The sequence below is a fragment of the Phacochoerus africanus genome, chromosome 15 (assembly GCF_016906955.1).
Source record: "Phacochoerus africanus isolate WHEZ1 chromosome 15, ROS_Pafr_v1, whole genome shotgun sequence".
Taxonomy (NCBI): Eukaryota; Metazoa; Chordata; class Mammalia; order Artiodactyla; family Suidae; genus Phacochoerus; species Phacochoerus africanus.
The window spans coordinates 109,120,273-109,140,772 of record NC_062558.1 but is presented as its reverse complement, the minus strand read 5'-3'; the positions used below and the strand labels follow the sequence as shown (position 1 = coordinate 109,140,772).

The following is a 20,500-nucleotide window of genomic DNA, read 5'->3' as shown; positions in this document are numbered from 1 at the left end:
GAAGTCACCAATTGGCGCGTTTCTTACTGCGGGAGTGCACACCTGGATGTTGGCCAATGAGCAGTCGACCTCATTTTCCTTCGGACTTCGGACAGAGGCAGTCATGGCACCACCTGTGAGGTATTGCATCCCCGGTAAGTCTGCGGTTCCCAGAGGGAATCCTGGGCAGAGGCAAAGGCAGGAAGGCCGGACGACCAACAGTTTCTGCGGTCCTGTGGCTGATGCAGCGGGTTTTTTGGGTTTTTTTTTTTTGCGCAGGCGAACGTCTGTGTAATTTGGAGGAGGGAAGCCCCGGCAGCGGCACCTACACCCGGCACGGCTACATCTTTTCGTCGCTTGCTGGCTGCCTGACGAAGAGCAGCGAGAATGGCGCGGTAAAGGGGCTGGTTTCCTCTCTCCTCGGTTTCTGCCTTTCTCATGCTGCTTTTGATGTCACGATCCTTAGGCAAGGGCCCTGCGGGCGCGATTCGAGATCCTCGTTCAGTAGAAGGAGTTGGTCTCAGAGTCCCCAGTGAGCCACAGAGTCTTTGTACACAGCCGTCTGTCTGGAACACGCTCCTCTCTTTCTTATCCTGTGTTTGTTTATTTTGAGGGGGCCGCACCTGGAGCATGTGGAGATTCCTGGGCCAGGGATGGAATCCCCGCCACAGCAGTGACCCCAGCCACTGCAGTGACAACGTGAGATCCTTAATCCACTCAACCACAAGAAAACTCCTCCCTTAGCCTATTTAATTCCTACCTAACTTTCAGATAGCCCCACTGGTACCACTTTCTCATATAAGCCCTCCTAAACACCACTAATAAAAAGAATTTTGGAAGTTCTCTTGTGATTCAGTGGCTTAGGATGCTGCTGTGGCTTGGGTGGGTCTGATCTCTGGAATTAACTCATTCTGCAGGAACTCATCTGAAATGATTGGATTATGCCTTCCAGCAGCATTCTTCCTGTGGCCCCTTGGCTCTCCTATGTTCTAAAATTTCTTTTTTTAAGTCTTTTTTTATTAAAGTATAGTCAACTGTCAGTATTCGTCAATTTTTGCTGTGCTGCAGTGACCTAGTCATACATACATATACATTTTTTTCTCATATTTTCTTCTATCATGTTCTATCACAAGTGATTGTATATAGTTCCCTGTGCTATACAGCAGGACCTCATTGCTTATCCATTCTAAATGTAATAGTTTGCATCTACTAACCCCCAGCTACCAGTCCATCCCACTCCCTCCCTGTCCTAAAATTTCTAAGGCTTTCTGCTCTGGGCTACAAAAGAATCTAGTCCACCTGTCCTTGTGTCAACTGTGGCCCGAGGCATATCCATATTACTGTCAAGCCACAAATACCTTTACTGAAGGCTTAGGCAGGATACTCATGTTTTATTGTTCTCGCTGTAGCTTCCTGTCATATCTGTGATGAGAGAAACGGATTCCCAATTATTGCCAGATGTGGGAGCTATTGTGACCTGTAAGGTAAGTTCATCCTAAACTCCCTGCTTAGGGTACCATCCAATGCTGAAATCATGATCATTGTAAAATAGCACTGTCCAGTATGGTAACCAGTAGCCATATGTGGCCGTTTAAATAAATTAAAATCTATCATCACAGAAGGTTTTCCCGGCTTGTGCTAGTCTAGAGATTTCTAGGATAATGATCAATGCGGTCCAGTTCAAGCTTGCATGGTTCTTTTACAGAGCTGGTTCCCTGAGTATGTAGTTTTACTTTTGACTGGGAAACAGGGGCACCAAAGGGTGATAAAGAAGCTTTTTTTTTTTTTTCATGTTCTTTTCTATTATGATTTAGCACAAAATATTAAATATAGTTTCCTGTGCTGTACAGTAGGACCTTCTTGTTTATTCCTTCTGTCTATTATAGTTGGCATCTGCTAATCCCAAACTCCCAATCCCTCTCTCCCTCAGTGCCCCCTCATCCTTGGCAACCACAGGTCTGTTCTTTATGTCTGTGAGTCTGTTTCTGTTTCATAAATAAGTTCATTTGTGTCATATTTTAGATATCGTATATAAGTAATATCATGTATTTGTCTTTCTGTTTTTGACTTATTTAGTACGATCATTTCAAGATCCATCCACATTGCTGTAAATGGATTCTTTCATTCTTTTTTGTGGCTGAGTAGTATTCCATTGTATATATGTACCACATCTTCTCTTTTTTTTTTTGTCTTTTTGCTATTTCTTGGGCCGCTCCTGTGGCATATGGAGGTTCCCAGGCTAGGGGTCTAATCGGAGCTGTGGCCGCCAGCCTACGCCAGAGCCACAGCAACGCAGGATCCGAGCCGCGTCTGCAACCTACACCACAGCTCACGGCAACTCTGGATCGTTAACCCACTGAGCAAGGGCAGGGACCGAACCCGCAACCTCATGGTTCCTAGTCAGATTCGTTAACCACTGCGCCACAACGGGAACTCCTGTACCGTATTATTTCATTTGATTCCCACAGTAACTGTTAGGTGGCCAGAGTGGCTCTTGTTTCATTTTATGTAATCACTTATCCGGGGATAAATAAGTAGCAGTTAATTTGTCTTAACTTCTGTACTTAGGAGTTCCCATCATGGTGCAGCAGAAACATCCAACTAGGAACCATGAGGTTGCGGGTTCCATCCCTGGCCTCACTCAGGGGGTTAAAGATCCGGCGTTGCCATGAGCTGTGATGTAGGTTGCAGACATGGCTCAGATCTGACATTGCTGTGGCTGTGGTGTAGGCCTGCAGCTACAGCTCAGATTGGACCCCTAGCCTGGGAACCTCCATATGCTGCCACTGTGGCCCTAAAAAGGCAAAAAACAAAACAAAACAAAACAAAAAATTCTACACTTAGTAGAGTTGCCTTGGACTAAAATCCTGGTAATTCCTAGTTTATCATGCCTCCTTGAGCTGACAGCTACTAATACTGGAATGCCTAATGCTGCAATTTTCTCTATTCCAGGTCTCTAGCATCAATTCACGCTTTGCCAAAGTACACATTCTGTATGTGGGGTCCACACCACTTAAGAACTCTTTTCGAGGAACTATCCGGTAAGAAGTATTTTTGTCTTCATATTAGCTGCAGTACTTGGAATGAGATTAAGATAGAATGGAGACTGGAATTTTTAAGAACAATTAGAATCCTTATTCATGCCTACTTCTCTCGTCTCTGTGCATTGGTTCTCCCCAAGTAGTATCCAGAGAAAATGTTGTATGTGTTAGGACAAAAAGAAAATATTAACGAGATAGTATTTAAATAAAACAAAAAGAGGAGTTCCTGTTGTGGCTCAGGGTAATGAACCTGACTAATATCCATGAGGATGCAGGTTCGATCCCTGGCCTTGTTCAGTGGGTTAAGGATCTAGCATTACCATGAGCTGTGGTATAGGTCGCAGATTCGGCTCAGATCTGGTGTTGCTGTGGCTGTGGTGTAGGCTGGCAGCTGCAGCTCCAATTCAACCCCAACCTAGGAGTTTCCATATGCCATAGGTGTGGCGCTAAAAAGAAAGAAAAACAAAAAATAGAAAATAAAAAAGAGGAGTTTTGCTGTAGCACAGCAGGTTAAGGATCCCAAGTTGTCACTGCTACAGCTTGGGTTTGACCCCTGGCCCCAGGAACTTCCACAGGCCAAGGGCTTGGCCAAAAATAAATTAGTTAAAAATATAAAATGAATAGAGCTAAGCTGGGGATTAGCCTTGTGGGGATGATTCCTATGAAAGTAGAAAAAATTTTAGGAAGTACCTTTCTTTCTTCAATTTAATATAGTTAATTTAATTTTAAATTAATTTTAATTTTAAATTTTAAATTTAAACTTAATTTTAAACCCAAGGATTATAAGACAATAAAAAGGTTAATGAATGCAATGCTATATTTTGTTTTCCTATTAGTTCTTTGAAACGGGACTAACAGTTCCTGGGAGCTAGATAATTTAACATCCAAGGCTCTTTCTACCCTTGGTTCTATGTGGTTTTGTGGTGCTTTGGTTCAAGCTCTCCTAAGGCAGCAAAGTTCCTTAGTCCTTCCTGCCAAAGATGATTCGCTTTGCTGTAGCTGCACTATATGGTCCAAGAATGGGAAATGTGGTTTTCTCCGGGTGAAGACTGAGGTTACCTCGCGTTCCTCCTCTGGGTGGCAGCTGGGTCCCAGTTAGACTTGGTCTCTCTGCTCTTATAGCTAGAAGTTGCAGGATAATTCTTTCTTGCAAGTAATTAATCTTTCTTTTAATTTTTTTTTAATAGGAAAGAAGATGTCCGAGCTACTGAAAAAGACAAGGTTGTTGGTTGATTCTTCCCCCCACCCCCCCAGGCATTAAGAATTTCAGTTTCTTTTAAGTTATTACAATGGGTTTCAAAATCTGTGGGAACGTAGAGTCCAGGGAATTTTATTTTATTTATTTATTTATTTTTAAATTTTTTTATTTTTTTTGTCTTTTTGCCATTTCTTCGGCCACTCCCATGGCATATGGAGGTTTCCAGGCTAGGGGTCTAATTGGAGCTGTAGCCTCAGGCCTACGCCAGAGCCATAGCAACGCAGGATCCAAGCCGTGTCTGCAACCTCCACCACAGCTCACAGCAACGCCGGATCCTTAACCCGCTGTGCAAGTCCAGGGATTGAACCCGCAACCTCATGGTTCCTGGTTGGATTCGTTAACCACTGAGCCACGACGGCAACTCCGAGTCCAGGGAATTTCAAGGTGTTCCCTATTGGAAAGTGGAATTCACCTTACTGTCCCTTTCCTCTTCATGTTTTTTTTTTTTTTTTTTTTCACTTTGTTGACCAGAAGGGCTCTGGCTTACTCTTTGCCTTTGAAGCCAGGTCTTTATTCATTGCTCAGACTTAACCCTGGACCCTGTCAGAGCAACTGTAGTACCTTGTGTCCAGGTCAGATTCCTGATCAGGTTACTGAGTTCAAAATCTTTATGTGATGATGCCACAGAAGCACTCAAAGTTGTTGATTGACTCGAGTAACAAATTTCAACCCTTGGGGATTGGAAAGAGAGTGGCTCTGCCAGAGGGGTTGGTTGATAGTGTCATGTAGACCTGACTGGGAGCTTTCCCTTAACGCTCCGGTTCTTTTTTTCACAGGTTGAAATTTATAAGAGTTTCCGCCCAGGGGACATCGTATTGGCCAAAGTCGTATCCTTTATTTTCTGCAGATTTCTGGTCTTTTGTCAAAAGAAGAAATGGAAGTAGGGAAACCACTCAGGTGGCTCTGGGAGGGCAGACTTATAGAAGCCTTTATTCTCCTTTACCAGTGTGACGTGACTAGATCTCTCTAGGTGACGCGCAGTCCCACTACCTCCTGACCACTGCCGAAAACGAGCTGGGAGTGGTGGTGGCCCACAGTGAATCAGGTGAGTTTGTCCACACCTCCACGTGCTTCCCTTTCCCTGGGAGCTAGGCTTTGGGGTTAATCCGTTGTTTTCCCTCGTTTCCCTTGTTTTTTAATTATCTGGGACGTAATGTGAGTGTAGGGACTTACTACTGAGATCAGAATTATTCCTCCTCTGGAGTCCCCAGGGGTGATACGGCGGAAACGAATCCAACTAGGAACCATGAAGTTACGGGTTCAATCCCTGGCCTCGCTCAGTGGGCTAAAGATCTGGCGTTGCCATGAGCTATGGTGTAGGTCGCAGATGTGGCTCGGATCTGGCGTTGCTGTGGCTGGTGTAGGCCAGCAGCTGTAGTTCCAATTGGACCCCTACCCTGGGAACTTCCATATGCCTCGAGTGTGCCCCCCCCAAAAGAATTATTCCTCCTCATCTAATCTAAGTGAAAGGGTCACTTACTCCATAAGTCAGTGAAATAAACAAGGTTATTTTTCTGTATGAGGTAAGGTTCACTATGCAACTTGGTGACAGTTCAGTTCTTACCCAGCTGAAAAGAGAAGGGGCTCAAGCAGATCCCTGAGGTCTCAGCTCTAACACCAGCTTTTCCCTTCCAGGTGTCCAGATGGTTCCCATCAGCTGGTGTGAGATGCAGTGCCCAAAGACCCACACTAAAGAATTCCGGAAAGTGGCACGAGTACAACCCGAATTCTTGCAGACCTAAGAAGCCACACTTTACCCCGAGGAGGGGGTAAGCTGTTTCCAAGACTACATGTATGAACGTGACAGCAGGATGCTGTGGTCTTTATTCAGGCACCTGGGTTTGGCCAGCAGCCACCTCTAGATAAATCTGCCAGAAACTTATTCTGTAGCTGGAACATTTTTCTTGTGAATAAGCGGACTTCATTCTCTCAAGTGTTAACATTTCTCTTCTGGAGGCACCAGCAAACAAACTGTGTGATGTTGAAAATAGCCTATTCTTTCTGACAGTCTTATAAATATGTATTTTTTGCTGTGACAAAGAAAACATTTTTACGTAAAGGATTTTATGGTTTCTGTTGTCTTGAGTAGGGAAAGGATTCTAAACAGTGTCATGACATTTAGAGCAGGGTCTTACCTGGTGGACCCATTAACTGATAAGTGTTATGTGCCTTCTTGCTCTAGAAGATGCCTGATCACCAGTCTTTTTTGTGTTTTTTATGTTCTCCATACTTTTGCTTATTGAATACCGGCTGTGTCCCGGGCACTAGGTCAGGCACTTTATCTGCATTCCCGCATTTAGAGAGATGATGGTTCGGTGAAAATTATGGGCACATACGGGTGCTTTAGGTAGATGTGAGTAATTCTGAAAGTAATTTGGTAAATAGAGTATTATCAATATAGTGGATAATCTAGGAAATGACTGTTAAATCTTAATGGAGAAGAGGGACGGAGCAGTATCATGTCAAGTGGCTGGGAAAGGATTTGTGACATGGAGTAAAAGGGATTAAAGAACTAAGATAAGTGAAGTGATGTCAAAGCAGAGAGAGAAGCCTAAACAAAGTGGAGAGGCGGAAATGAGCATAGAAGTTTGCAGACAAGAAAAGGGTGAGCTGCAGCACGGAGAGGTTGCAGGGAGAATGAAGGGAAAGGTGAATCGGAGTTCCCTTCGTGGCTCAGTGCTTGATGAACCTGGGCCACGCTTAGTGGGTTAAGGATCCCTAGTTGCCATGAACTGTGGTGTAGGTCACAGATGCCGCTCAGATCCCGAGTTGCTGTGGCTGTGGTGTAGGCCAGCAGCTGTAGCTCTGATTGGACCCCTGGCCTAGAAACTTCCATATTGCAGAGGGTATGGCTCTAAAAAAGCAAAGAAAGAAAGAAAAAAAAGAAAGGTGAATTGTGAGATGTCACTTCTTGAGATGTGGCAGCCCTTATCTTCTGTGTGTGATGAGAATGGAATGAGCTTTGGAGTCAACCTGCCTGGATTGCTATCCTCTAGCTGCCAGCCTTGAGCCAGGTTATAGATTCTTTGGGGGTTTTTTAACTGAAAATTTTATTGACATTTGTAAGTCCACATGCAGTTTTAAGAAATAATACAGAGGTCCCAGTTTCCCCCAAGATGACATTTTGCAAAATATTAATGTATTGTACTAGAACAATCAGGATGTAGACACTGATACTTGAACAGATGATTTTTATTTAAGTTTGTTTCTCATCTGGAATTATGACCTCATAGGATTGTGAGGAAGACATGTATAAAAGTGCATTGTACTCGCCAATATTATTATTCTCTATTTCATTGCCTTCTATCAAGTATCTACTAAGTGCTAGGACCTTATCTAGATCCTTCAATGTCGTTTATATAATGTCTCTTGTTGATAGCTATTTTGAAACCTTATAGATTTTTCCTCTACAGACAATGCTGTGGAGAAAATCTTTACACCATATATATTTGTGCATGCCTATGATGCTTTTGCAAAACAGATTCTTAGCAGTGGAATGCTGAGTAAAAGAATATGCACATTTGGAGTTCCTGGCAGCCTAACAGTTGAGGATCTGGCTTTGTCACTGCTGTGGCTCACGTTCAGTCCCTGGCCCAGGAACTTCCACATGCCACGAGTGTGGCCAAAAAGAAAAAAGAATAAAAATAAGTAAATCCTTTGCAAGGCTACGGGTCAGCTTTTGGAATGATGCTACGCATGAATGCAACGTGGCTTTTGATGGCTTCTGATGGACAGTGTGCCAAAGAGATGAGAACTACTGCTGTGATCCTAAAGCTCAAGCTTAGCACTGTATCCATGGGCAAAAAGGTGCTTGGCAGAATTAGCTAAAGTTGAAGGGGTGAACTTGAGTCTTTGACATGCATGGACCAACTTTTGGGATTGAGGGTTGTTTCCCATCCCTGATCTTGTTCGGTGGGTTAAGGATCCAGCGTTGCCGTGAGCTGTGGTGTAGGTCACAGACATGGTTCGGATCTGGCATTGCTGTGGCTATGGCATAGGCCTGCAGCTGTAGCTCTGATTAGACCCCTAGCTTGGGAACCTCCATATGCGGCCCTAAAAAGCAAAAAAAGTAAATAAGTATAAACAACTTCGAAAGTTCCCATTGTGGCTCAGCAGGTTACAAACCCAACTAGTATCCATGAGGATTTGGGTTCGATCCCTGGTCTCGCTCAGTGGGTTAAGGATCCAGCATTGCTGTGAGCTTTGGTGTAGGCTCCGACTGGATCCCTAGCCTGCAAATTTCCATGTACCACAGGTCCAGTCCTAAAGGAAGAAGAAAAACATTTGAAATAAATGGGTAATAGCTTTCTCTGATCTGCTGCAAATACCAGGTTAGATCTAACCTGCAAATACCAGGTTAGATTTTCTCACCTTTAGCCATTCAATACTGTGTTACAAGTAAGTTACATACCAGTCTCCCCTGTAGCCTGAGCTTTTAGGGCAGGATTCTATTGTTTTTTTGCCGCACCCCCGGCATGGTCAAGTTCCTAGGCCTCAGCACTTTCACTATGGCAGCCCCAGGTCCACCCCTGGTCTGGGAACTGAGACCCCACATCAAGCTGCTGCACACCACAGCCCAGAAAAGAATTAGCTTTTTTTTCTTCTTTTTTGGCTGTCCCGTGACTAGGCCACAGGTGTAGCAATGCCAGATCCTTTTTTTTTTTTTTTTTTTATCTGTCTTTTCTAGGGCCGCACCTACAGCATATGGAGGTTCCCAGACTAGGGGTCTAATCAGAGCTGTAACCGCCGGCCTGCGCCACAGCAACATGGAATCTGAGCCGAGTCTGCGACCTACACCACAGCTCGTGGCAACGCCAGATCCTTAACCCACTGACCAAGGCCAGGGATCGAACCTGCAACCTCATGGTTCCTAGTCGGATTCGTTAACCACTGAGCCACGATGGGAACTCCAACGCCAGATCCTTTAACCCACCCTGCTGGGCCAGGGATCAAACCTGTATCCTGGCAGAGATAGATGCCATTGGGCCACGGCAGGAACTCCAGATTAGCTTTTTAAAATCTAGTTAACAAGCCTTTACTGTACTCTAAAGAAGGCATAATGGGACTTCCTGTCATGGCTCAGCAATAACAATCCAACTAGTATCCATGAGGGTGCGGGTTTCAGTGGGTTAAGGATCCAGTGCTTCCATGAGCTGTGGTGTAGGTCTCATATACGGCTTAGATCCTGCATTGCTGTGGCTTGGCAGATGCAGCTCCGATTCAACCCCTAGCCTGGGAACTTCCATATGCCTTGGGTACTGCCCTAAAAAGACCAAAAAAATAAAAAAAAAAGGCATAGTGGAGTTTCAGAATTTAACTTTCCAGTGTTCAGGAATCAGCACCACTAAGCAAGAGCTATAAAGAGGCAATAGGAAGAGAGTTCAGCTCTCCAACCTGAGGGGCACAGTATTTGGACAGGCTATGTCAGTTGTGACAGGTCATCCTAAAGCTCTTAATCTGTCACTTAAGACTTGGGTAATGAGAGACTTTCCAAGTTGAATGTTCGTGCCGATTTCCTCAGACAAGACCCCACACAGAAGATATTGCACATCACTCCTTTATTATACTGATCTGGAAAAAAGATTTAGTACAGTTATGCTCAAATGAGTACCTAGCCCAAATGATGAGCTAAGCAACTGGAACATGATTCAGAACTCAGGCACAGTGAAAGTCACACTTAGACATGATCAAGAGGCATTCCACTGCCGTAAAACAATAAGGCAGGGGAGGGATTCTAAAACACACAGCAGGATGAACTCCGACCTCTTAGGAGTCAAGTTTATCCTGTGATGGTATAAGGAATGGCTTATTTTCTGATGACCACATGTGGGAATATTTCAACCGCCACTAAAAACCCCACAAGGGGTTTTTTTGTATTTATATATATATATATATATATAGTTTTTTTTGTAAAAGTAAATGCAACACACAAACATTCAGGATTGATCCCAATCTTTTGAAGTAAGGGAGGAAATGTCTGTTTGAATCACCATGCAGGTTATATTCATCTTCCACTGGAATGACTAGAGCCCCCTAGTCACCTGAATAGAACAGTGCCCAGCTGCCTCCTGAAGACATAAATAGGCTCTCTTGCTTCTCCTCATTGGTCACACCTTCATGGTTCCTCCCTATCCCCTACTCAGGCAAGTCCTTAGTAATAAACAAACTGGCAAAACCCCCAGTTCCTACCTCTCAACACTCTTGGATAAGTCTTCCCTCGGCCTGGACTGAGGGCCATGCCCCAGAGGTGCTGTTCTGACTACGCTGTATGAAGGGAGTGGGTGCAAGAGATAAAATAGCTAAAATGAAAGTGGGAGCCAGTGGTCCCCATTTACAGCTACAACTTAAGATGCCTACAGATGTCATCGGTGTGACATGTACAGGGGAGAGGTGCAAAGGAATGGGATGGGGGGGGTGGCGGGAAGGGGCTCCTTGGGAAAGTAATCTGCTTCTGCTTCTAGCCCTCACTTCTTGGCCTTGCCCTGGGCAGCCACAGCCTCCATGGCTTTACGCACGGTCTCTTCATCGCCCAGGAACTGCATGGGCTTGATGGGCTTCAAGTTCTTGTCCAATTCATACACAATGGGAATGCCAGTCGGCAGGTTCAGCTCCATGATCGCCTCTTCAGAGAGACCTGAAAATACACCCCCGCCCCCATGATCAGTCGAGCAAGATCGGACTCCACAGACCCCTCCAGGTTTACTGTTCATCTTCCAAGTGACAAAGGACTTCAAGAGGAGTTAAAACAAGATACCCTTTCTGATGTGACAATAAAATTTTGTTATCATAGATGGATCACCCGAGGATAAAAGGTGTGTACCGCAGGAGTCTCTCTCCAGGTGGGATCTGGAAGCCACATTGAAGCTGGACAATACCTATCTCAAATGTCCTATGTCACCCAGCCCCCCAAAACTCAGCACTTGTGGGCCTCTAGGCCCTCTGCTGAAACAAAATAAGATGGAAATTGAGTTTCATGTGTGAAGTTGTACAGGTTGTGATTAAGGAAGATGTTATCAGCATTTTCAGCTGGCAGTCCTCGTCTGGAGGTGGGCATCTCAAAGGTGGTGTGTGTCTGACTAACCTGGGTGATAGATGCAGTTTCCAGATCAGGTCTGAGGTGGGACCTGAGGTTCTGCCTATGGAAAAAGCACCCAGTGGGGTCTGGCCACTTCTGCTCCTGCAGATGATGCTTTGAGAAGTAAGGATAGTGTGTTTCTACTAGGAGACAATCTGGACGGTCCCCTAAGGCCATCAATATGCACAGCCCTTTCCTGAAGGTCTCCTTTGTACTATTAAGTCCCAGATTAGTGGCAGTTCTGCTTTACCCCTCTTTGAGGGCCCCTCTAAAACATACCCTCCAGATGCTTGACAATGCCCCGAAGGCTGTTGCCATGGGCTGCAATCAGTACCCGTTTCCCCTCCTTGATCTGGGGAACTATTTCTTCATTCCAGAAGGGCAGAGCTCTGGCAATAGTGTCCTTCAGGCTCTCGCAGGAAGGCAGCTGATCTTCAGTGAGGTCTGCATATCTGCGATCCTAAACAGTAACAGAAAATCCAAGCTCACCAATTAATAGCAGTTGCATCTGTTCTTTCTTTTTTTTTTTTTTTTTTGCTTGTTAGGGCTACATCTGTGACACATGAAAGTTCCCAGGCTACGAGTTGAATCAGAGCTGGTGCCAGCCTACACCAGTCACAGCAATGTGGGATCTGAGCCTCATCTTCAACCTAAACCACAGCTCACTGCAACTCCAGATCCTTAATCCACTGAGTGAGGCCAGGGATCGAACCCATATCCTCAGGGATACTAGTTCTTAAGCCACTGAGCCACAACAGGAACTCCTGCATCTGTTCTACCTATTCCTCATACCCTAAGGGATCAAAGTGGTGGGTGAAAAGTCTCTCACCAGGGCACTGAGAGCTTGGGGAAGGGGATAATTATTATCCTGCCCCTCCCACCTCCATTAACCACTACTGGGTAGACTGACAGTTTAAAAGAAACATGCCTTAGGAAGAGGGGAGTAGGCTACAAGGCTCTTCCCAATTCACTTTTTCTTGCAATTGGCTAAGGAGGGCCCTATCGACTATGGATTTTTTTTTTCTTAATATGGCAATAGATGTTAAAATATATAATATAGAAATTCTTTTTAGATAAACAACAAACTATTAACTAAATTAACCAGTGAAGGTCATTCCTTAGAAAGGGGGGTTACAATTAACTATTTTATCATGTTTTATTCGTGGGTCCAGGCAGACACTAATAAAAGCTAAAAGAGTGAAGTCCAGGAGTTCCCGTTGTTGCTCAGTGGTTAGTGAATCCGACTAGGAATCATGAGGTTGCGGGTTCGATCCCCAGCCTCCCTCAGTGGGTTAACGATCCAGCGTTGCTGTGAGCTGTGGTGTAGGTTGCAGACGCAGCTCAGATCTTGAGTTGCTGCGGCTCTGGCGTAGGCCAGTGGCTACAGCTCCAATTAAACCCCTAGCCTGGGAATCTCCATATGCCACGGGCACAGCCCTAAAAAAGACAAAGAAATAAAATAAAAAATAAGAATAAAAGTGAATAACAAGAGTGAAGTCCAGATTCTAATCCCCTGGTCCTGAGTAGAGCGAGCCGAACTTGTTTGTCCTCACCTTACTGATGTTGCTGTAGAAGGGATGGTCGGGCTCCATCGGAGGTGGCGGGACATCATAGGAGCGCCTCCAGATCTTCACCTGGGCCTCGCCATGCTTGGCAGCAGTTTCTGCCTTATTGAGGCCAGTCAGACCCCCATAGTGTCGCTCATTAAGGCGCCAGGTCCTCACCACTGGCAACCACATTTGGTCAATGATATCCAGCACTGTCCAGAGGGTCCGAATTGCTCTCTTCTGCACTGAGGTGAAGCAGATATCAAACTCATAGCCAGCATCTGGAAATTTTAAATTCAAAATGATAAGCTTCCACCTTGGCATTTGGAGAATACAGAGTTTATGTTATCAAGGGTGCCAGAAAGTAGGCATTTGGGAGTTGAAATACCTATGTATGAACTACAGTTCCCAGTAAGGACCATGGAAGCCTAAGGACAGGATTCTGTTCCCTGGGGAAAACCATCAGACTATCCCATTTGTCGGTGTTCTAGGAAGGCTTAGGATAGGGCATTAGACAACAGATAGAGGTTCAACACGAATTCAAGAATAGAAAGAAAAAAGCCGGTCACAGGAGAGACAAGCTGGAATACTGCAGCTATCACAAAAGGGGCGCAAAGAACAAATCTGGAGGATACTGCTCCCAGGTCACCCAAGGAGTAATGGCAAGATTAAGAAATATTTGAGGGAGTTCTCATCATGGCTCAGTGGTTAACGAATCTGACTAGGAGCCATGAGGTTGTGGGTTTGATCCCTGGCCTCGCTCAGTGGGTTAAGGATCTGGCGTTGCCATGAGCTGTGGTGTAGGTCGCAGACGCAGCTCAGATCCTGCATTGCTATGGCTGTGGCCGTGGCCGTGGCCGGCAGCTACAGCTCTGATTCGACCCCTAGCCCAGGAACCTCCATACGCTGCGGGAGCGGCCCAAGAAATGTCAAAAAGACAAAAAAAAAGAAAAAGAAAAGAAATATTTGAGGGAGTTCCCATCATGGCACGGCAGAAACGAATCCAACTAGGAACGATGAGGTTGTGGGTTTCATCCCTGGCCTCACTCAGTGGGTTAAGGATCCAGCGTTGCCATGAGCTGTGGTGTAGGTTGCAGATGAGGCTCGGATCCCACGTTGCTGTGTCTGTGGCGTAGGCCAGCAGCTGTAGCTCTGATTAGACCCCTAGCCTGGGAACCTCCACATGCTGCGCGTGCAGCCCTAAAAAGGACAAAAAGACAAAAAAAAAAAGAAAGAAGTATTTGAGGAGTTCCCCAAGTGGTACAATGAGATCAGTAGCATCTGTGCAGTGCCAGGATGCAAGTTCAATCCCTGGCCCAGTGCAGTGTGGTTAAAGGACCTGGCCCAGGTCGTAGCTATGGCTTGGATCTGATCCCTGGCCCAGGAACTGCACATAGCCTCAGGGTGGCCAAAAAAGTAAAATAAAGCCAATTTTAAGAAAGGGTAGGGGGAAAAATGTAATTGTAATGTATACATGTAAGGATAACCTGACCCCCTTACTGTACAGTGGGAAAATAAAAAAAATTATTAAAAAAAAAAAAAGCCAATTTTAAAAAAAGAAGAAAAAATTATTTTAAGGGCATAAGCATTGCTAAGCATAGAAGAGAGTACAACTAAATCACTGGTGGTGTTTTGTTACTATCAGGTATAACAATGACTTGATGTGTTGTACTGACAAATGAGGAAATATAATTTTTACACATTTTTTACTATTAAAAAGAAAGAAAAAAAAAAGATAAGCTAATCTGGTCCACTCTGGAGCCAGAATTTTCTTTCTTTTTTCTTTTTCTTTTTTGTCTTTTGTCTCTTTAGGGCTGCACTTGAGGCATATGGAGGTTCCCAGGCTAGGGGTTGAATCGGGAGCTGTAGCTGCCAGCCTACGCCACAGCCACAGCAGCATGGGATCCAAGCCTAGTCTGCAACCTCCACCACAACTCAGAGCAACGCTGGACCCTTAACTCACTGAGCAAGGCCAGGGATCGAACCTGCATCCTCATGGATACTAGTCAGGTTCACTGACCATCGAGCCATGATGGAAACTCTGGGAGCCAGAATTTTCTCATATATATCTCATGTACAGGCAGCCCAAACGAAAATTACTAGCTAAATATCCTACTTTGTACACCTTGGCAAGAAAACAATATTCCACCTTCAGGGAAGATAAAACTAGTTCACAACAAAGTTCCCCTCGGTTCCCCAATAATTCATCTAACCCAAGGCCCAAACGTACTGTCAACCGGCTAATCTGTGATTTGTGCTGCTTATCCTCATCCCCAGAATGCTGTGCTTAAGCACATTTTAGGAATTTATTTGTTTTAATTCTTTCAAGATAAGGACTAAAAACTTGGAATCTCTTAATAAATAGAATAGCTAATATTTATAGAGGGCTTACCATCTATCCGGCACTGGACCAAGCACTTTATGTTTTGGTCTTCAAAACAACCTTATGAGTTTACATCATTACAACCCATTTTATCAAATGAGGAAAATAAAAACGTAGAGGAGTTAAGCAAATTATCTAAGGCCACAGCTATTACATGAGATTAAAACCCAGACTGTGGAGTTCCCACCGTAGCACAGTGGGTTAAGAATCCAGCTGCAGAGTTGCTGTCCTGGCTCAGCGGTAACAAACTTGACTAGCATCCATGAGGACGTGGGTTCGATCCCTGGCCTCGCTGAGTGGGTCAAGGATTCAGCGTTGCCATGAGCTGTGCTGTAGGATGCAGATGAGGCTCGGATCTGGCGTTGATGTGGCTGTGGCGTAGGCCAGCAGCTGCAGGTCCAATTCCACCCCTAGCCTGGGAACTTCTAGCCTAAAAAGACAAAAAAATTAAAAAATCTAAAAGAAAGGAAAGAGGGGAAAAAAAAACAAAAAAATAAATTAAATTAAATCAAATTAAAATTAAAAAAAGGAAAAAGAAAAAAAATCCAGGAGTTCCCGTCGTGGCGCAGTGGTTAACGAATCCAACTAGGAACCATGAGGTTGCGGGTTCGGTCCCTGCCCTTGCTCAGTGGGTTAACGATCCGGCGTTGCCGTGAGCTGTGGTGTAGGTTGCAGACGTGGCTCGGATCCCACGTTGCTGTGGCTCTGGTGTAGGCCGGTGGCTACAGCTCCGATTCAACCCCTGGCCTGGGAACCTCCATATGCCACGGGAGCGGCCCAAGAAATAGCAACAACAACAACAACAAAGACAAAAGACAAAAAAAAAAAAAATCCAGCTGCAGCTGCTCAGGTCACTGTGGAGGCACAGGTTCTATCCCAGGCACAATGAGAGTGGGTTAAAAGGATCCAGCGTTGCCAGAGCTGGGGCGTAGGTCTCAGCTGCAGCTCAGATTCAGTCCCTGGCCTGGAAACTTCTATATGCCACGAGGCCATAAATTTAAAAAAAAAATAAAAAATAAAAATAAAACCTAGGCTATATGACTCCAATATCCAACTCATAACCACCACCTCTTAACTCCATCGCCACAGTTTCCTAACTTCTAAAAACGCTGATATTTGTATTTTAATTAGAACTATCACTTCTGTTTGATAAATTCTGCTATACTTCAGTCCTCTTTAACCTCTGATCTGGGAGAAATGGGATTTTGAACACAATCAGGACACAGCAAGACCTCTTAGAATATGCTGATAAAACCAATTTGTTGCAAGAAATTATACTTTCCCTACAGTATGGAAATCACATCACAATCTCTTCACCCACAGTTCCTCTATGCTATCAAAGTGACAGCCTATTCCTCTGTATCCTAAGAATATATCTATGTCAACTGTTACACCAAGTTTAAAAAAAGCCACTCACTGGAGAAAAAGCAAATGCTGTGCACTGTCTAATACATTTAGAAAGGAATCTCTCAAAAAAAAAAATAGAAATGAATCTCTCATGGGAGTTCCCATCATGACTCAGCGGAAACGAATCTGACTAGTATCTGTGAGGACGCAGATTCGATCCCCAGCCTTACTCAGTGGGTTAAGGATCCAGCGTTGCCATGAGCTGTGGTGTAGGTCGCAGACGTGGCTCAGATCTGGTGTTGCTGTGGCTGTGGTGTAGGCTGACAGCCAGAGCTGTGATTAGGCCCCTAGCCTGGGAACCTCCATATGCCATGGGTGCGGCCCTAAAAAGACAAAAAAAAAAAAAAAAAGAAAGAACGAAATGAACCTCTCCTCACACAAAATTATTGAAGGGTGGTATCAAGAGTTATGTTGACCCAACCAGTACAAACATTTATTCTCTCTCCCCCTTTAATAGGGAAATGGCCTTCTCCCTATGGAGCGGGGCAGAAAAACATGCCTGTTTTCTTCCGTGACACTACAAGGTCCTCTTTGAAATTCAGGACAAACTTTCCTGTGTATTGCTTCATATCGAGGTTGCCAACAGTAATTAATGAAATGTGAAGTGAATTTTCCTGCCAGCCATTCAACTGAGAATAAGGCCAATAAGAACTATACTGATGAGAGAAGGGAGGATTAATCATCCAGAAACTCACCACCACCCACCAGGGAAAAGACATAGATCTCATCATTGGGTCTCAGGACAACTCCTAGTGGACTTCCTTACCACATCCTCCCTAATCTGTTTTTTTGTCTTTTTTGCCTTTTCTAGGGCCGCCTCCTGCGGCATATGGAGGTTCCCAGGCTAGGGGTCCAATCGGAGCTGTAGCCGCCGGCCTATGCCAGAGCCACAGCAACTCGAGATCCGAGCGGCATCTGCAACCTACACCACAGCTCACGGCAACTCCAGATCTTTTAACCCACTGAGCAAGGGCAGGGACCGAACCCGCAACCTCATGGTTCCTAGTCGGATTCGTTAACCACTGAGCCACAGGAGGAATGGCTCCCCAATGAAAGGTGAGTCACTGCGAAGTGACTGTCCACAGTGCAAGCCTCAGCTCCCATGCTGAAAAGCTACTGGTTGTTTCACTGCAATTATTTCCACTTGCAATGGAGTGCAGCACACTGGATACACAAATGGGTCCCAGAGGAAAGCAGCAGTTCCCCTTAAGACTCTTAACTGAGAACTCTAAATAAAGCCTCTTCCCTTAACTTGGCCATCAAACAAAAGCATGGTATAAGACACTCCCATCGATCAGGGGTTAGCGAATGTTGTACATGTGGTCTCCACCCTCCCTGAGAAGTAGGACCGCATGGGGAAACTGTGCTTGCAAGCTTCCTCCTGAAATCATTCAAGGTTTTATAAACCCTAAAATACTTAAAGCCTTCATGAATGTAACGTTTCAGTTTAGGTCTTTTACACCATCAGATTATTCATAAGGTTTTCATCATTCAGAGTTTTTGGTTTTAGTCTTAGTTATTTATCTATGATGTCCATAATTGACATTAACATTTAAATGGAATTTTTTTTTAATGCTACTAACATGTATTTAAAAACTGATATAGGGTGTATTATTTTAAGAGCAATTAAAAATTAAGGCATTTGATCAGTCTTAAAGGACAGCTGCAGTTTGCTCTGCCCTGGGCTAGTCATCAGCAACCACCGACCCATGCAGTTCTTCCTGCCAGGCAGCAGGAGAGAAAATGGCCTCCTTTACCAGCACATTCCCTAACCTGGCCGCTCCTAACTGGTATGAGGTCACACCAGGCCATCCCCAAGTATTCACACACATCCCCAGCAGGATTCCATTTCCCAGACCTCCCCACCCTCTGCTTCATTTCTAAAGGATCCAGAGTGAAGGCAAGAAGCTAGAGAGAGCAAACTGGGGCCAAATACCTGATTCACATCAACCAGGCATCAATGACCCTTTTAAATGGCTACTACTTTGTCCAGTGGTTAGGAAGGTGCAGGGCGGGATCAGGGGAAACACCTCCTCAGTCCAGAGAGTCTTTGAATTGCTGGCAGCAAGGCATGCTTCCTTACAAAGGATCCAAAATCACAGAGAGCTGTCTGCCCCGGCGGGGGGAGCCTGGGTAGGTAAGCTTATCTCACCGCCACTGCCACCTTCGCCCAGCGTCCTGGCCAACAGCCTACCAGTTCCTCACACCTACCTGTTACTCAACCCCAGAACAGAGGCCAGGGGAGCAGACTAGGAACAAGGGGTGACCTTGAACAAGTCATCCTTTCAAGCCTCACTTTCCCAGCTATTAAAGAGAGCCAGTAAGGAATGGGAAAAAATAAAATCTGTATACTTTATGGGATTATGAAAAGGATCAACTCAAATCCCTCATTCATTCATTCAATTACATCTGCGCGTGCATTTTGGATAGAGGATTTGTGGAATGCTGCTAAACAGCATCCTACACAAGCACGTGCATGTCTTCATATCTGGAACCCTGCTGGTCTCCCCCGCAACCCCACCCCAGCGCCGCATCACTCCGCCAGAACCGGGAAAAGCGCGTGGCCTGCCGCTTCACCAGAATCCACAGCTGCCTCTTGAGTAGGCTTGGTTATAGCCGCTGGAAGATTCTGGGCATCCAATTTAGTCGCCCGTCCCCGAGTTACTAAATGATGACTAGAAAGGGAGAATTTCACAAGGCAGTGTTGCGGTGACCGCAAGGGTCCTCTCCAGGCGCGCGGCCCCTCACACTCAGGAGACTAGGTGACCTTGAGTAAGTCGATTCGCTACCCTGGGCGCATTTTCTCAACTGAAACATAACGGCTGAAGCGATAAAGCCCAAAGTCTCAGCTCTCTAGCGAGGGTAGGGGGCAACCAGGCGGCCCTGACGCATCCGCGCCCGCTCGGGCCTTCGCAGCTCCCACCCACCTCCCCGGCCCGCTCCGCACCTCGCAGCGCCTGCCCGCCGCGCTTCGCCTCCTCGTGCCCCGCTGGGCTCAGGTCCGCGTCGTACCAGCCGCTGAAGCGGTTCTCCAGGTTCCACGCGCTCTCACCGTGCCGGATCAGCACCAGCTTGTAGGCAGCCATGGTGGCAACTCGGGGTGCGGCGCAGACTGGGGCTCACCGAGATTCCGGAGTCTCCGCCAGGCCCCCGGCCGCGCCTGCGCGCTCGCGCCCTACCGCTAGGCTCCGGCGCACTTGCTCACTCAAATCTTTCCACTCGCTCGGGGCCGCCCTCCGCCCCTCGGTGTACGCATGCGCCCCAAGCAGGCGCTTCAGGCTCCTGGGTGAGGGGAAGGACGGCAGGGCGCATGCGGCTTCCGCCGCCCGCCAGGCGTCCGCCGCCCCAGTCACGGAGCGCACGTAAGCGCCGGCGGGCTTCGGTTCTCTTGGGCGGCGGCGGGTCTTAGGTGCGGGCAGGAATGTTGTATCGCTCTTGTTCATCAGCCCTTCGTTGTGAAAAAAATGGCCTTTGGCATTTGAGTCGCTCTAGGCTCGGCCAGATCACTTTCCCATCTGTACAGAAAATTTGATTCACACACCTGGATTGGAATCTTCACTTTGTTTTTTGCTTTGTATCTTTGGGCAGATCGCTTAACCTCGCTCAGCCTCATTCGTAAGTGAACATTATAAATACTTAGCTGGTGCCTAGCTACCTGGAAGATGCTTAGTAATTGGTTGTTGTTTCTATTTCCATGGACACTGATCTCTTATTTTACACATAAGAAAACGCTTTGACTGCTGGCTCGAAAGCCATGCTCTTTATCCAACATAGGGCCGTTTGTCCCACCTCTTTAGTCTCTCACAGCCT

The 20,500-nt window shown here is 45.9% G+C and overlaps 2 protein-coding genes across 3 annotated transcripts; one reads left to right on the top strand and one right to left on the bottom strand.

Moving 5' to 3' along the window:
* Positions 1 to 50: 50 nt before the first annotated feature.
* EXOSC1 (exosome component 1) lies at positions 51 to 6,340 on the top strand. Of its 2 annotated transcripts, XM_047761621.1 has the most exons (8): positions 51 to 134; positions 259 to 374; positions 1,389 to 1,463; positions 2,932 to 3,020; positions 4,208 to 4,241; positions 5,055 to 5,105; positions 5,239 to 5,323; positions 5,914 to 6,340. In XM_047761621.1, exons 1-8 carry the CDS (start codon positions 104 to 106, stop codon positions 6,018 to 6,020), a joined length of 588 nt encoding a protein of 195 aa, XP_047617577.1. In that variant the 5' UTR covers positions 51 to 103; the 3' UTR covers positions 6,021 to 6,340. The 2 variants fall into 2 exon arrangements, with proteins under 2 accessions (XP_047617577.1, XP_047617578.1); XM_047761622.1 differs by lacking the exons at positions 51 to 134; positions 259 to 374; positions 1,389 to 1,463 and having other exon boundaries at positions 2,975 to 3,020; positions 4,208 to 4,248.
* Positions 6,341 to 9,819: 3,479 nt separating this feature from the next.
* Positions 9,820 to 19,892, bottom strand: PGAM1 (phosphoglycerate mutase 1). Its single transcript, XM_047761284.1, has 4 exons — positions 19,638 to 19,892; positions 12,907 to 13,181; positions 11,633 to 11,813; positions 9,820 to 10,912 (listed from the first exon to the last, which is right to left on the bottom strand). The coding sequence occupies exons 1-4, from the start codon at positions 19,774 to 19,776 to the stop codon at positions 10,743 to 10,745; spliced, it is 765 nt and encodes a 254-aa protein (XP_047617240.1). The 5' UTR covers positions 19,777 to 19,892; the 3' UTR covers positions 9,820 to 10,742.
* Between the last annotated feature and the right edge of the window lie 608 nt (positions 19,893 to 20,500).

Coding starts and splice junctions, on each gene's coding strand:
- EXOSC1 (XM_047761621.1), top strand. CDS start 104: ATGGCACCACCTGTGAGGTATTGCATCCCCG. Junction 375..1,388: donor AGAGCAGCGAGAATGGCGCG/GTAAAGGGGCTG, acceptor TTCTCGCTGTAG/CTTCCTGTCATATCTGTGAT. Junction 5,324..5,913: donor GGTGGCCCACAGTGAATCAG/GTGAGTTTGTCC, acceptor TTTCCCTTCCAG/GTGTCCAGATGGTTCCCATC.
- PGAM1 (XM_047761284.1), bottom strand. CDS start 19,776: ATGGCTGCCTACAAGCTGGTGCTGATCCGGCACGGTGAGAGCGCGTGG. Junction 13,182..19,637: donor CGGCGGGCAGGCGCTGCGAG/GTGCGGAGCGGG, acceptor TAAAATTTCCAG/ATGCTGGCTATGAGTTTGAT. Junction 10,913..11,632: donor CATTGTCAAGCATCTGGAGG/GTATGTTTTAGA, acceptor GTGTATTTTCAG/GTCTCTCTGAAGAGGCGATC.